General features: G+C 37.7%; 1 protein-coding gene across 1 annotated transcript in view; it reads right to left on the reverse strand.

Moving 5' to 3' along the window:
* Positions 1 to 17,672, reverse strand: part of LOC122797061 (echinoderm microtubule-associated protein-like 6) — a 3,800,753-nt gene that overhangs the window by 2,084,394 nt on the left and 1,698,687 nt on the right. The window contains exon 17 of the mRNA XM_044065838.1: positions 1,744 to 1,855. Coding sequence (XP_043921773.1) covers positions 1,744 to 1,855 — 112 coding nt within the window. The remainder of the gene's footprint in view (positions 1 to 1,743; positions 1,856 to 17,672) is intronic.

Genomic DNA, 17,672 nt, shown 5'->3' on the forward strand with positions numbered 1-17,672 from the left:
AGAGCTTGCCCTGTTACCAGCATATGCACACTGCTAAGATGGATGAGCTAGGTGTGACTGGGAGCATGAATATTTCCATCACAGCCAGGCAGCTATCATTAGTTAATGAGTCACCTAGCAAGAGGGACCAGTACACTGCTTCATAGGGCCTGCAGACTGGCCTACTCCCTACCAATCAACTCTCATCACAGGGTGAATATATATTGCAAACAAGCCTTATGGGGGAGGAATGAATGGGTCACAGGTCTCTCTCCTGGGGCTGATGTCTTCTGTTTCTCTGAAATGAATGAACCAACTTAGTGCAGGTAAGGAAGCCACTATGACACAGTTCTATGGGGGCTGGTGGGGACCAAATGCAAAGGATCCCCATGACATACAAATGATAGGTGGTTAGACTGGATTTAAACTTAAGACAAACAGGTTAGCTCCATATAGCCAGGGACAGAAAGTTATTTAGTTTGGGACCCCTGTAAGATGAAGCCTCAATGAAGTACTTCAATGTAGACAAAGGGGCTAGCAAAATGAAAAAAAATTAGGTAGTTGGGAGTGAGTACAAATCTGAAGTTCTGTGCTTTAGGAAGAAGCCCTGGCATGGGCAATCTCAGACTTACTATACAGAAATATCTTTTCACACAGTCATTCTCAATGTTCTGAGGCTCATAGTTATGAGTCCTGCAATTTCAAATGATTACCAGAGCATCAAATAATGCTTTGTTATAATCCTTTCTAGGTTTTTCTGAAAAGTCTCTTAGCATATTCTGTTATCGTGCTTTTTTAATTTTGTGTTTTTGAAATACTGAGTTATTTTGTAAAGATAGTCCTGCTCTTTTCATTACATGTTGCATGATCTTTAAAATTTACCCACATTACCATCAATTGATATAGATGGGATGTTTAGTTAACATCTCAAATGAAGGAAAGCACTTCAGGAAGACAGTATACCCCTTAACTCACACTGCAGTGTTAGCAATGGCACATGAATTCAAGTACACAGTATGAACATATACTTTACAATCTTTGTCTTTCCCTAGCATCAAGAGCAAGTCTGGTACTTGCAGAGACAGTGACAATAATAAAATTACCTATATGCAATAGTACTTAATTATTTTACAATCAATTATATGGTAAAATAACTATATATGATTTATCTGTAAGCCACAACCACAGAATTTTCTTTAGCCTTACCAAACACTGAAAGGAAGAAAATGACCGCCATTATTTTCATAGATTCATAGATTCATAGGTAGGTACTAGGCTATTGGTCCTAGAGCCTATATAAACCTAGCCAAATGGATACATGGTTCAGTTTTTTAAAGCAAGAACTGAAGGTGATGAGAGGTTACACACATTTTATATAGGCACACATACTAGTTAATGCATCAAGTGCCAGACATGAGATTTTGAAGTTGCCTTGAGCTTGGAGGGTATGCATACACTTCTGGGAGAAATAGTCTGGCAAACTGCTGCTGCAGGTGAGGGAATTAAGTTATTGTACTGTTTTAATAGTCCTCCTCAATGAAAAATAACACATTTTTGGAAGACTGAATGGTATTGCTTGAAAAAGTGAAAATATTTCTTTACGCTTGCAAATAAAGATAAAATGGACACCTGTTATAATTTGTATTGTGTAAACAACTGGCTTAAGGATGTCTACCACAAATAAAGCAAATTAGGACAATAATCATTTAAAATCTTTAAAAAATGTTAAATCTGCTTCGAGTAGCTCTCCTTACGCTAATTTACCTTTGGAGCCAGGTGAAAGTGATGCTCTTTTAATAGCATATGTCTTCAAACATCTCTCAAATGCATCATCCCAGAGTTCCACAACACCATCCTTTCCACCTGTTACAAAGCCCTAGAGAGAACAATATGTTTTACATTTCAGACATCATTCAAAAGACCAAAAAATCTGCATTGCTTATATTGAAAACAGTTCACTTTACATAGGTAGGTCTGTAGTATAAATACATGGGAATTTTATTTTGACTGTGACTACAATCATAATGAGATCAGGCTTTCTGAATCACAAAAGACGGCACTATCAATAAAACACATTCAACAGAAAAAGCAACTAATTTGTTTACAAAAGAAAAGAAAGAAAACAGACCACATCAATAAGAAATTATTTATTTTGTTAACTTAATCGCTACATTAATAAATATGCTGTCATCAGTAATGCATGTTGCACGCATCTGTTTAAGTATGTTTGTAAGCTGACATCTGTGCATATGAAAACACATTGGTCATGTGACAATAGAGCAACTAGCCATTTTCTTCTCAGCAGTGCATGAAAACTTGAACTTCCAAGATGTCTATAATTTCAGCTCTCCCAGTGTGAAAAAAGAAACAGAGAAGTAGGGGACTTGTAATTCTGCCAGCCTTAGTAAAATTCAGTTACTGGCTAATACATGCACTGCCTAGATGCCAGCAAAGAAGAAACTTGGGCAGCCTGAAAGAAAATCATCTAGAAAAGGTGAAGAGAAAACACTGACTGGGATGAAGCCTGCAGCTGTTCAGCAAAAAGCAGTTCAAGCTCCAGCTTTGGTACAGAATTGCTTCCAGTAACTTAGAAGAAAAAATAAATAAATCAATTGTACTTAGGGATGGTTAAAACAAATGAGTGTATCAACTCAAATAACAAAACCCTGTAAAAAAGGAAGAAGTTTTAAGCAGCTATTCAGATGAACTGATAAAACTGCAAAAAAAACAGAGGTTGAAATGAAGAAAAACCTGGCTTAGTATAAGACTTCTCAAGTAGAGCTGTTTTAAAAAATGGTAGAGTTAGAAGACAGAGCATGTAGGGAAAACATGAGATTTTCTGCTGTACCACAGAAACTGGAAGGAACAGACTGTATTAATTTTATAAAATCACAAATAAGCATCTGGACTGGTATTCCACAGCAGGAACTGTTAATTGAAAGGACACATTGTGTGTATACTCCAAACCTGGCCATGAAAAAGCAGCCATGAACTATATTAATAAAGATACAATTACACCAGCATTAAGAGTTCATCTTGACAAAACTGTGGCCGAACGGCAATGTTTTAAAACGTGGAGACAGTAGAGTGTTTGGGGAAAAAAGTAGTTATGTATTCACCATAACATTCCATCTGAGTTGTTGGCCTCATTTGTCCTTCAACCTGTGGGTAAAGATCCAAGATTCAGATATGACTCAGATACATACTAAAGCTTCAGAATCTGAAATCTGAGCTCCTCCCCTACCCATAATGCTCCTCTCCTCCAAATCCCTCAGATCGAGTTTGCTGCACCACTATGTGCCATCTAATCATACAACGAGAAAGAAATAACCCAAAGGCAATAGGAAAAGTCAGAAATTAATACTTCAGGAGCTCAAACAGTAATGAAGTATTTGCCTAAATAACTCCATTAGGTCCTTCAAAAGGTAAGGGGATGGACAGAAGGAAGGTTGAAGAGCAAATGAGAGGCAACAGCTCAGATGGAATGGTATGATAAGTACATAACTTCTTTATCTGATGTTGTTGCCTTTCTACAGAAGAACTTGGAAGTCCCTCATGGAAGGATATTCCGAATCACAGCAGAACCAAAGGAGGCTCTTTTCCTGGAAATAATATCTAAGTTGTAATGAGATAGAAAAGTATGGTGGTTTGACCAGGTAGTGGCTGCACAAATGCCATCAATGGGAAATTTCGACCAGAATGCTGAAGAGGTGGAAACAGACCTAGCTGAATGAGCCTTAATATGACTCAGCAAGGGGATGCCCCTTGTGGAGTAAGCAAGCTTAATGCAACTAGTAATCCAGTGAGCCAGGGTCACCTTGGAAACTGGTTTACCCAACTTGGTCTTAGAAAAGGAAACAAAAGGCTGATCAGACTTTCTGAAAAGTTTAGTTCTATCCAATAGAAGCAAAGTTGCCTGTGCACATCCAGCATATGAAGTTGATAATCTCCTCTGCTTTGAAATAGGAAAGAAGACTGACAGATTAATAACTTGATTTATGTCAGCCTTAGAACCAACCGTAGACAGAAAGGAAGGCTAAGTATGCAGAGTAACTCTGTCCTTGTGAAAAAACAAATATGGGGGTTACAAGACAAAGCCTGTAATTCAGATACCCTTTTGGATGAGATAATGGCCAGTAAGAAAATGGTCTTCTAGATCAGGAACTTTAAATCAACCTTAGTTGAAGGCTCAAATGGGGGCGAAACTAAAGCTTGTAAAAGCAAGGTGAGATTTCAGGGAGCAAAAGGTTCCTTGATAGGAGGGTGAAGGAGAAAGGTGCCTTTTAAAAAGGCCTTGCATAACTTAGATGAGGCTAGATGAAAGGAATTTCTCCCATGTGGAAATTAGAAATGACTGCCAATTGCACTTTCACCGTAGAAAAACTAGCTCCATTATGAAAAATGGAAGCCAGAAAATCTAAAACAGCAGTAACCACAGCTGTAAAAGTGTTCAGATTGTTCTGAGGAGCCCAAATGGAGAACATCTTCCACTTCCTATTGCATAATTTCCTCATGGACAGTTTATGTGCTGCAATCAAAATCTTTCTAACTGGGGAAGAAAGTCCAGGAGTTTTAGCCATCATTGGAACTGGAGTAACCAAGTAGTTAGTTTCAGGTTCAGGAGATCTGGATGGGAATATTCCGAGGGATAGGACAACAGATCTGGATAGGGATCCAAAGTACATGGTGGACAGACCAGGTGAGACCAAATGAAGGGAAACCAAACTTATCATTGTCAAAAGGGAGGAATGAGGATCACTTGACACTTCAACTTCTTGTGTTGTTTTGCAGAAACCTGGGAATGAGGGGAAAAGGAGAATAGGCAACCTCTCAGCTTTATGCAGAAACTTGGAAATGAGGGAAAGAAGAGAATAGGCATAAAGTAGACTGGGAGGCCAAGCACAGACTAGGTTGTCTCTTGGGAACTGTCTCCGAGGAGGGATCAGGGCAAAAAACTCACTGCACTTGGTGTTGGAGAGAGATACAAAGGGATGGCAGCAAGGTTGACCCCATCTCTGGAAGATCATATTTGCCACTGAAGGATTCAGAAACCACTCCTGAGGCAAAAGAATAGTCCTGCTGAGCCTGTCCACCATGATGTTTGACTTCCCTGGAATGTGCGTTGCTACGAGAAAGTGTTTGGAAGAGATGACCCATTGCCACAGCCTCATGGCCTCTCAACACAAGTGGTAAGACCTGGTTCCTCCCTGTTTGTTAATGTACTAGACCACTGACATGTTGTCTGTCTGAATTGCAATCATTCCCATAGGAAGAGTGGAATGAAGGGCTTGTAATGCAAGAAGCACCGCTCTCATCTCCAGAATGTTTATATGTAATTTGGGGGCGACGTGCCTTGGACTATTTGTCCCAGATAATACCCCCCACACCTAAACTGGGACACATCCGTGGTCACAGTGGCCTTGGGAGGGGGAAGGAGGAACAGGCAGATCTGAAGGAGGTCCTCATATTGGAGCCACCATAGAATGCATTGTCTGAATGCTTGAGAGATTCTGATGAGGTAATTCAATGGATAGCAAACAAGGGACCATCTGACCATTACCGGTCCATTGAAGTATTCTCATATGAAGGTGTGTTACTGGCACCAGGGTAATCGTTCCTCTGCAGAAGGGTTGTTGTACTTCCAGCCGCCTCTCTATTTTAGCATTTCTAGGATGTCTCCAAAGGAGACATCATCAGGAGGTGACCATGGGGACAGTTCAGCTTCATTGAGGTCCATATCAGAAGTAATGGACTCCTCTGGAGAGTCTAAGTGTTTCCTCTTGCACAGTATCTTCTGAGGGACCTCCTCAGAAGGGTACTCTGCAGAGGTGTCGGAAGAGTGGCAGGTGCCCTGTGGGGTATCCTAAAGCCTAGGATCTCTGTGTCCCTGTGGATGCATGGGTATAGAGGCAGACACTAATGCTTTTGATGAGGGAATATCCGGAGATGACTGTGGACCTGTCCGTGGAGACAGTACCCGCCTCACTCTGGATCCAAAGAAGCCAAGGGACCCCCACCCAGGAACCAAAGACAATGGACCCGAGGCTGAGTTAGGAGCCGAACTCAACCAAGCAGAGGCTCTGAAAGGCAAAGTGTGATCCAACAACTGTCTGATCTGACTTGCCCCCCTGGGAACCGACTGAAGAGTGTCAGCTACTAGACTCCTCCAGCTCCGATGGGGCCGAGGACGTCCGAGCCATGGTTGGATCCGTAGAACATGAGGTAGGTCTCAGATACGATGGTTCCACTAAGACCAGCTATGGATCTTCTGACTCCAAAGCTAGGGGTTGGATCGGAGGAGGAATCGCAGCAGAAGAGGTTGATGTCATAGAATCCAAAGCCTATGGGGTCAGATCCAATAGTAACTTGGCCAGCGCCGGTGTCTTCAAGAGCTTCTGTACCACCCAGTCCACATAGTCACCCAACAGACTCCTAGAAGACCGAGTCGAGAAGGTGGGAGATTCTGACCTTTGTAAAATCTGAGATCTAAGTGTAGGGGAGATTGGTTCCCAGGTCGGAGACCGGCTCCTTAATTCGAACTCAACCGGGACTGATCTGGCAGGTGTCAGAGCTGATAAAGTTTTGTCCGATCCAAGAACCTTAGGATCTGAGGAGGATAACTTTTGGATCTTTTGTGTCAGCTCCAATAAAGTGAAGAGGAAGACCTCTTCCCAGATTTGTCAGACTTGTCGGACTTTGAAGAGGGATACTTGTCAGACTTAGATGAACCTGGACCTTCTTCCAGTGCCTCTGAGAAGGGGGTTTTTAAAAGTCCTTTCATGATTAATTTGATTTTCCTCTCTAGGATGGCTCTGTGATTGTAAGCATGACAAATAGAGCATGACTTCTAGAGATGGATTGCCCCAAGACAATAAACACGTAGTGTGTGTTTATCACTGAGGGGCATCTTCTTTCCACAACTGTCACATTTCTTAAAACCCATAGGTTTCGAGTCTTTGCCAGACATTTTGAAGAAGAAAAAGAAAAGCTACACCAATAGAAAAAAACAGATAATAAACTTTTTTTAAAATATGGGGTGTTTTTGGGCTGGTATGCATTGGTACAGCACACTGGCACCTCTGCTGCCCTGTTTCTTTAGATAAAAAAAAAAACTTTCTTTTTTAAGGACGTTCTTCTTTAAGAACATCCTTTGCATCAGATCGCACAGACGCAGAAGACCTTCTGTGTCTGTGCGATGTGCGACCGATTGTTTATATCTTCCTGGTCCACGAGCATGGAATTTGAATTCCTAAAGACGTTTGGACCGTGGACTGTGACTGGACAAGTGAGTGGTATATGCATGGCTTTATGTTTGCTTTTGAGTGTTTGTGTTTGTGTGTGTGTGTGTGTGTGTGTGTGTGTGTGTGTGTGTGTGTGTGTGTGTGTGTGTCAAGATAGAGAGATAGGTAGATAGGTTAGATAGATGTAGATATAGATAAGATATAGATATACGTCTGGAACTGAATATACAGCTTCAGAACCTAGCAGGCTAGAGATTTTGTAGGCTACTTTTAGTTGTTGTAGGACTTTTGAAGAAGTGTCACAGACATAATCCTGAAAGATAACAGTGCTATCTTACAACAGACCTAAATATTTTGATGGGCTAAAGGTACAGTAACAACAAGTGGATCTGTAATTGAAAGTAAAGGACACTTAGTTAACCTTTTTGTTGAAAACTTCACTGACACGAACCAAACTTGAGAAAACAAAAAAAACGGGCACTGCTCAGTAGGAGGAACCATGTAGTTTATTGACTTAAAGCGGTTTTTGTCTGCACTCAAGGCAAACTTCATCAGAAGTGAATACAACCTAACTCTTGTGACATTTAAATGTTCCAATGAAAGTGACGTGCTCAGATAACAAACCACAACACAGCTATATAACCCACAACAACTGCGTAAACATTAATACTAAATGAAACATGAATGTAAAGGTTTATAGAGACATGCATGTAAAAACATGTACATCGCATATCCTTTACAAACGTATAAAACACTCATATCAACCTTAAACTGTTAAAAAAATATATATAAAAAATTTAAAAAAAAATCAGACTAAATGCTTACAGGTTCCCTGGACTTAATGACATTTGCTCAATTAGTTGCATTTTAAAACTTAAAAGTTTAGAGTAGATGAGTCAAAGTAAAGCTTCTAAACGCAAATGAATTCACACAAGTATTCATAATATTACACAAAAACAAGTTTTCATCTTGGTTTATATGATGTAAACTTGGATAAGTACTGTTATGTTAAGTGAGGTGTAATATCAATACCCTTTAAGTAGCACGTTTAGATGTATATGTTAGATGGTAAGAATAGGATATATATATATATATATATATATATATATATATATATATATTTATTTTTATATATATATATATGTATATATATATATTTTTTTAAACATTTTTTATATATATTTTTTTTAACACTGAGCAGTGCCCTTTTTTGTTTTCTCAACCTTTTTGTTGACCCAAAACTCATGATTGTGGATTTAGACTGATACATAAATTATTCTAGGTTATCCAGTTCCAAATAAAGGAGAAATCTTTTAGTAATAGTGTAAAGATTTTTTGTACAGTTATAAGGGTGACAGTGACAATTATACCATTTGCATTCATTGTAATGTTTAAATGAGTCAAGTCCCAAAGAATACTGTTAATGTAGAGGGAGGAAAGTAGTAGAACTGAATCTTATGTGACATAATTAGAGGTAGTCTCTTTAGAAGAGTAAGAGTTCTGGCCCCGAATGGTGAAGGTTCTTTTAGCTAAGTAATTTTGGAACAAGGTGGATACTTTAGAGAACCAATACTCATTTTGATTAATAAGAAGCTTTGGTTGACAATCTCAAAGGCTGTTTTGAGATCAAGAAAGATAGCTTCATTTAAGAGATCCTTTTTCACATTACAGTAAATTTGTGAGGATAAGGAAAGAACTGTAGTATGGGAACTATATTTTGGATGGAAATCGTGCTGATTTTCAGCTAACAAGTCATAATTCTGATTATATGGTAACAACATTTGTTCATATATAAGGTTTTCAAGTATTTTAGTGAGAGACAGGTTGGCAGTGAGTCTGTAATTTCATGGGGAAATGGGGAGTGGAACCTTGAGAAGGGAATGTGCATGCTTGAAGGTAGGTAAACTTGACCCAGTGGTAAAGAAGGGATAAAAATATGCATGAGTGTTGTAGAAATATAGGCAGAATGTGAGGAAATGTTTTAGGATGCAGATAACGGATCCTAGGGTTAAATTTGGAGTTGATTGAGACAAGTAGTGCCTCACTCTTTTTATGAGAGAATGTTGTAAAGTGAAAGATACATATGAGAGAGTTTTATGTAAAGTATCCATTGGGGATATTGAACCAGTACCAGTAAAACAGGTTTCAGTGGTTGGGGGGATTTAGTGTGTATGCAGTCTACTATTATGGGGGGTTAAGGGATAGGAGAACTGTGATTTTTTTTTTGGAGGGAACTGATTCCAGAATTGTTTGGGATTCCTGAGCTGAGTATTTTAGAGGTTTTGAAAATACTGTGCCTTTGTTTCATTTGTTTGGATTATAGCACTTTGTCTTTAATCATGATAGCATTTGTACGCTGCAGTGTTAAGATTGTCTTTCTTCCATTCTTTACAAGACATGTTCGTATTTCTAATGGAAGTCCTTATGTTAGCAGTTATCCCAGGGACATAGGTTGATTTAAATGTATAATTAGTTTTATATAAAAGTTTATTATGGATAACAATCAGAATATTGTAAAAGGAGAAAAGGGACACAATAGGAGAGGTGCACTGATTAACCTGTGACCAATCAATGACCATTAGTTCAGGCTCAAGTAAAGTGTCAGAATTAGTTGCCTAGTAATAAGAAATGGTAACAGTAGAGGAGGTAACCTGAGTTCTAAAAGACCAGTGGGTGAAAACTGGACAATGGTCAAAAGATCACCAGGCAGAATATAGAGATTAAAAAGTTTATTGGGAATGCTTGCTCAAAGGTTTGTAGATTCTCGTCTGACATTGAAGTGAGGCTGAAGTAGTTGAATAATGAAGTTAAGCTGAGTCTTAGAGTAGAATTCCAGATAAGGTGAATGTCTCCACAGATCATTAGTTTGTAGTATTTGGAAATAGAACACACTTGGTTTAGAAAAAATTCCATAATGGAGAAAGAGGAAGGAGGTGGTATGTGAGTGTGTGTGTGTGTGTGTGTGTGTGTGTGTGTGTGTGTGTGTGTGTGTGTGTACTGTAGGAATAAAAAGTTTTGTGTGCCTACCTAGGAGGAACTGAAGTAATGTCCATTTGGGGCTGCTGTCACTGTTGTTGCCTTCAGCCACAAGACAGGGATAAAGATTGTTTTTTTTGTTTTTATTTTTTACCACAGTTAACACTCCTCCCCTTGCTTTGAGCCTGTTCTGTTGTCAGTAAAAGCTGAGCAAATTGAAGGAGAAATAAGCAGAAATCCAGGACTAGATTTTGAACCAGAATTCAGTTGTAGTAATTATTATGAGATTATATTTGTTTCGCATGATCCTAATAGTGGCCATGTGTTATTACTGCTGCAAAGATTCAGACAGGCAATAGATGACTGTTAAATGAAGAAAGAGTAGCAGGACCAGGAATTAAATGGATGTCACCAGAAAGTAGGACAGCAGTAATTACTAGTAAAGGGCCATGTTTGTGAGATTTCATCACTGTAGTTACAGGAAAATATTTTTGTAATAAGGTGATTGTGCAATTATTATTTTTTTTGGTTAGTTTTTAAAGTGTGAGGAATAAGCTTGCTGACTGTTAACATAAAGGCATGAATTGGCAGGGCAGACTTTGAAATACAGGATTGTGGAACATCTACCAAGTAAAATAGCATTATAATAAACCATTTACCGTATAGTAACTTAATTAATCAATTAGTAAGAAACAAAATAAAGCAACAGCTGTATGATGTAAAAGGTGTGAAAAATGATACCTATAAGTTGTTGATTATGGGTACGGGGTAGCTGGAGAATTGGGAGTAGAGGGCAGTAGAGCAGGATATACTCCTGCTTAGCAAAAACTTGTAAGCTTATGCATAAGTGGAGCAGAGAACTTTGACAGGATAGAAGGTAAGCAGAAAAGCTTCAGCGTGAAGTAAGCAGATCTGCAAAAAATATATTTAAATTTACAGCAGAATGAGGAAAGACTGGAATGCTGCCACAACTAAACGTTGGAAGTAATTACATCAACCATGGAGGAGAAAGCAGACTTGCAACTCTGTAAAAATTAGAGGAGGGTGAGGGAAAGGGTGTATACTATGCTGTCAAAGCTGTAATCCATTTGCCAGTGATCTTCAACAAGTGCATGTAATTACAATTTTAAAATGAGAAAGTCTGTGGGATAATACTCCCACAGAGATATCTTACTAAAAGATACAAGGCCTAAACAACATGTCTTATACAGACCAATTCAAAGCCCTGTCACTATACATGATATCCTACAGGCTGCTAAGAGGTGATCTGTGACTGGCATACAAGGCATCCTCTACCCCAGTACTAATGGATTTACTGCACATCAGCAAGTCAAATGACATCAGAAATACTCAGTCTAGGGATCTAAACCTCTTCTGCAGCATCAAAAGAACAGTTTGGAGGGACAGGTATATCTCACAGAGGATACCATTGATCTGGAACAGACTCCACATCCACATAAAACAAAGTTCATCCTTGTCCATTTTTAAGCACAACTTGGATCTGTGGATGAGAAATAGAAAATTTACAACAGCACTGCTCCATGTACTACTAATGGACTGAGGCAGCTCCCAAATGCTGTATCCCATGCACATCTCCCTTTAAATTATCTACGGTATGAGCCCAGTTATTCTCAGTAGGGGTAATATATAATTATTGACCATAGGTTGGGTAAGGCTAATCCGTAACCAAATGAGATAGAATAATTTGAACAGAAAAAGGGAAACTGGTTAGGCTTAAAATGGCCCTAAAGGGAAGCTAGCCTAGTATTTACCAATGAACCTATAACTACTGTCATTTCCTACAGCCTGTAGTATGTGTCTAAGATAAGCAGAGACACCACAGGTGTGTTTTCTTCTTAGCTGTTTTGAAAGGCAACAGCAAGATACAGTGCAGTGCCTGAAACTGCCTTAGTCTGTTTCCTGGAGAAAAATAATAATAATAATAACAATAATAATAATACTCTCAACTTTTCCAAGACTATTATCTATCAAAAATTAATATAACAAGACACAGCAATGCATAAAGCCCCTGAACTAAGAAGCTTAAAGATCGCAGAGGTATATTACAGATAATACAATAAAAAACTCAGCGGAATTCGTTAGACAACTAACTAATACTGCAAAAAAGTTGTCTGTAGCCCTGATTTCCAGACATGCATGTGATAATCATTTTTAGTAGAGAACTGACAATGTTATAATTACACACATAAATAATTGTACAACTAAAATACTACAAAATGCTGCAGGTACAAGTGTTAAAACTAACAGCATGAACAGGACACCTTAAGCTGAGCTGTGATTAAACTGCCATCAGTTACACAAATATTACTGCAACTCTCAAAGGTTGAGCAGACAGGATTAAGAAATAAGAAACACTAAACAGTAGCTACCTCCAACAATGTATATACACAAACAAAATAAAAATACCCGCTGAGAATACAAGAATGTAGATACAGTACTTTTGATCAACATAGCATACAGTATAAACAAAGATATTGAAAGTAAATAGGAAATAATATAATTAAAAATCATTAAAAATAATAAAACAGGAGATATAACAGCTCAAGCACAGCAATCGGTAGATTGTACTTAGGGTACAGAGCACCAGAAGAGTCAACACAGGGTTGGAATCATTAATTAAATGCTCAAGTCCAACAGGAGGAAGGGCAGGTGATTCACTGTGGCTACAGTTACAAATATTTAATATGTAGAGACTAATAATACTGTAAGGAGATCAACATTAAGCAGGCTAACAACACATCCTGCTGTGCAGGAACCAATCAGCCTGAGCATGCGGATAGACCTCTGACAGGACAGAAGGTAAACACGATGGCTTTAGTGCTGAAGACAGCATACTATACAGCGATCCTGTATACATTTATATATGTGTATATATATATATATATATATATATATATATATATATATATATACATATATATATAAATATATATATATATATATATATATATATATATATATATGTATATATTCTATTCCCACAGCATGTAGATGGATTGCTGATACTGTGTTGGATTTCAAGAGAGTGGAGTGCTGCAGTCCTGAGTATGTCCTCCTTTGGATAAGATGTGTAGTAACCATGAACCTGTTGTTTGCCATCCATTCCCTACTGCAATATTACCAGCTTACCATTTTTAATGTAACATGGGAAATTTATTCTTCAAGGGCAGCAGGCATTGACTTTGTAGATGAAATACTTAAAGTTTTTTGCTAGCAGCAACCTTTTCATTAGTTACAGTCAGATCCCTTTAATGTGGAATTATTCGGATGACTTTTACTTCTGCAGAGACTGTGCATATTGACTGACATTGGTGGGTTGTAATGACAGAAGTGTGAGTGGCCTTTTATGGTTGAAATGTTCTGAATTGGGCAGTTTTGGCATTATTGGTTCATGTGTTTTGTTTCTTTGCTTAGTGGCTATAAATTTAGAACACACTCTAACAAGTGGTGTATTATACAAGGGATATAATTTAATTATTATATATTATAATTTAATACAATCAGGAAGGTGAATCAAAAAAATTTTGCATGGTCCTAAAAATGTGTGCAAGGGGTCTATTACTTGAAAACAGCCCAAAGGTAAACTTAATCTGCCACTGGCCAGATGCATTTTCTTTGAATGTGGGTTTCAATGCTGTTTCAATGAATGTAAGTTTCAAAGTCACAGAAGTTTTAATGTGTTAAGTCTGTTTTTATTGTGAGGCTGTATTGCTTTGTTTAGCAAACGTCTATCAGTTTTTGTGCTGGAAATTTTGAAATAAAAGTTTTAAATTAAATCCAAATATCTATAATCATTGTAGAAGTAAAGCAGAAAGCAGCATGCACACAGAGTTTTGAACAGTGTTTATGGCAACTAGGGAGAAATAGCCAAATACTGGGACACTGGAATGGTTGCATGGGGGGGGGGGGGTGCTGAGGGGTGGTTGACCCAAAAGCAACATATGCATACCACCACCTGTTTGTTTACAAAAAAAAAACACTGTGTGTGTGTGTATATATATATATATATATATATATATATCAAAAAGAAAACCGAAAAACTAAAAGCAACCAAAGTAATTATTGTACATTATAAATAAAAACTTTTTGTTCCAATAAAAACTATTAAAAACTACTAACATAAAAAATAAAACGCCGAGACCGGACTGTGGTTTAGCGCTTTCATTCCTTTAATGCTGTCAGGAACTTCTTCAGAACTCATACAACTTGTTTAATACATTCAGTATAAATAGAGTGCTCACAGAAATAATTTAAATTAGTCATGATGTCATTCTCATTAACTAAACAATTACTACTTAAACAGAATAAAACAACCAATGGTATACTAACTTTTGTTGAATAGCCTATAGAAAGCTGTATGTAATGAATAAGACCCAATAATGTTTGGACCGTGTATAAACCAATGATTTCATGTCTAAGCTACATGCAAGCCAATACCCTGTTAAAGCAAATACATATTCATACAGTAGAGAATTGCGAATAATATTCACAGTGACTACTACTTCCACCATTCAGATGAATCATTTGTTTGCCCAGCGTAAAGCACATTTTAAATTTAAAGAGTCATTCAGACCTGGAAATGTTTCTGAGTTCAGCAGTAATTGCCATCTAAGTTCTTTTAGCTCCAATAATGTTTCACAATCACCAAATAATAAACTTAAAACCTGTAAAATTATTACATAGCATGCTATGTTTTCCCAGTGCATTACTGCAGTCTGAATGTCTTATAGCTGACAAATGCTCCTTCACTCTGTCTGACAATCTTCTGATTGTTTTACCCACATAAAACGCCATGCAGGAGTTGCAAATAGCGGCGTATACTACGAACGTCGAGTGACAGTCAAAATGTTTGTAGAATTTGACTGTCAGTTTACAATGTCTGAAAGTGTATTCATTCCCTGTTCACATGTGTGGGCATATTATGCATTGCCCACAGGTGTAAATGCCTCTCGGTTCATCATTTGTTTGGGGTGGTTCCAAGTAGAAGTAAGGTTTGTCTTTTTCAAAGGACATTTTAAGCGTCGTGGTACGCTTATATGAAAATTTAGGATGCTGTCCTAATATGTTGCTAAGGTTCATGTTAGCTCCTATAATGTTCCAGTTTTTCTCTAGGATTTGCCGTATGGAACGCATATCCCTGCTGATGGGAAGTGGATAGCTGCAGCTTCTGTCTGTTACTTCCGAGGTGCTTTGTGTGTTATTGGAAATGAAGCCATGTAAAATTATTGGTTTATGCCTGCTATGCCTTTGTGCTGCTTCCTCAGCGAAAACTTTGTAAATTAACTGTGCTGGGTAATGCTTCTTTTCAAACAAACATGATAAAAATCTACATTCTTGCAAGAAGGTGTTGTCATTTGATATGATTCTGGACAAGCGAATGAATTGTCCTCGTAAAACATTACGTTTCATAAAAAATGGGTGTTGGCTTCGGAAATCCAGGAAATTATTTCTGTATATATCCTTTCGGTACACATTCGAGTTGAATGTATGATTGTCATTGGTAATGGATATTTCAGTATCCAAAAAGGTAATTCTATCTCCGCAGCCTGAGGTCACAAAATCTAAGTAAGGTAAGCTGTTAGACAGCTCTTGTAAAAAGGCATCCACCTCACTTCTTGGTCCTTCCCACAGAAAAAAATATTATCTATATAGCGTTTGTAAAGGTGCACTTATATATATATATATATATATATATATATATATATATACACACACACACACACACACACACACACATATATATATATATATTTACTCTGTATGTATATATATATATATATATATATATATATATATATATATATATATATATAAACCTAAGCTAGACCCTCTAACTTAAATGGTTCAGGCTATTGAGAAAAAGGAAAATCCATTAGGGAAAGGGAAGTGGCAAAAATGGGCCCTGAGGAGAACAAGACAGAATGAATAAGACAAAGCCCTCTAACGTAAATGGGCTAAGCTACAGTTCTCTAAATTAAACTGTAACAAAACTATGGAAAATACTAACAACAAATAGAAAAGCCAAATGCAGGAAAAATGGTAGAGTTAAAAGCCCTCTAACTTAAATGGGCTATTAAACAGTAAAGGGAGCTAGGAGAGGGTAAACAAGGCTTAACGGAAAACAACAGCCAATTGTAAAAAACAACACAATAGCAGAAATATAATTAGCTACTGTTACACACAATTAAAAGTCAATATCAGGGAAAAATTGCAATTTTGAAATAGCAAAAGCAGGTAAGAAAGATAATACTTAGAGCTGGTAGATGAACACCCAATCTTGTTTAGCGGAAAACGAGATCTGGAGATGGTTTTAGTGCATGCTGGGATAGGCATTTAGCCACGAGCTGGCAGAGAGCCTTGAGCTTGAAAATAAAGGCTGAGACAGATCTGAGGGTCAGATCCGAACCCAACCTAGTTTGAATGAAAGTGAGATAGGACAACATCACATTGAATGTTTTCTGGAAGCATGCAAGCTGTTTTCCACATCTGGGAAGGGAGCAGAGAAAAGAAAAAAAACAGTCAGCAATTAGTGTAAGTAGGAGCACAGGTTGTAACATGCACTTTAGGATGGATAGTGTAAATTTTACGTTAAGTAAGGCCTGTGGATACAGCTTTCAATATAGGACAATCATTCCTATCAGGAGGATTAAAATTCATTATTTTTAGATTTACAAAGTTTTATTTGTTTGTTTTAAGTTAATAGCTTATGGGGGTGCTCTGGGGGTATGTTTGTTTGTTTGTTTGCTTTTGTTTGAGGGTTTTCAGTAAAACAAAAAAATCTTGAACAATGTGACAGAGGTTGAAAGGGGGATGACAAGAAGCAACTGTATAAAAGAGCAACCTACCAAACATTAGTGGGGGCATGTACTGCAAAACTTGGAAATAGACAGTTAAAAAAGCTGTCATATATAATAGGTTGCAATCATAACCTCTTATAATGGCTATGCTACCTATATTATTTTGGAATGTTAACAGTCTCACAGGTAAAGATAAAAAGGTAAGAGTATTGAATTATATTAAGAAATGTAGAGTGTAAAGAGCAATGCTATAGGAGCCATGTTTGAAAGGAAATGAGCATCTGACTTTGATAAAGAAAATATTTCAGGACAGATATTCAGCAGAATATCAGGGACAAAGGAAAAGGGGAGTACTTATTGCTTGAGGAGCTCCAATAGTGGCAGAAGAGAAGAAAAAGAAAATAATGGTAGATTTGTGGTATTAAGGACTTGCAAGAGAGGAGAATTGTGCTGGGAGGTATTTATATTCCACCTAAAGCCACTGTTATGGGATTAAACATTGTGGGAGAAAGAATCAACTTTCGGCAGGGGATATTACTTTTAGGTGGGGATTGGAACTTGATTTGCAACAGTGAGGATGTAACTGGGAGACCTAAAAGGGGAAAATATAACAAAGAAGGGAAGATTTCTGAAGAAGTTTATGAAAATATTTGGCATG

This window comes from Protopterus annectens, chromosome 3.part0, assembly GCF_019279795.1.
Source record: "Protopterus annectens isolate FY-2018-M chromosome 3.part0, PAN1.0, whole genome shotgun sequence".
NCBI classification, from domain to species: domain Eukaryota; kingdom Metazoa; phylum Chordata; order Ceratodontiformes; family Protopteridae; genus Protopterus; species Protopterus annectens.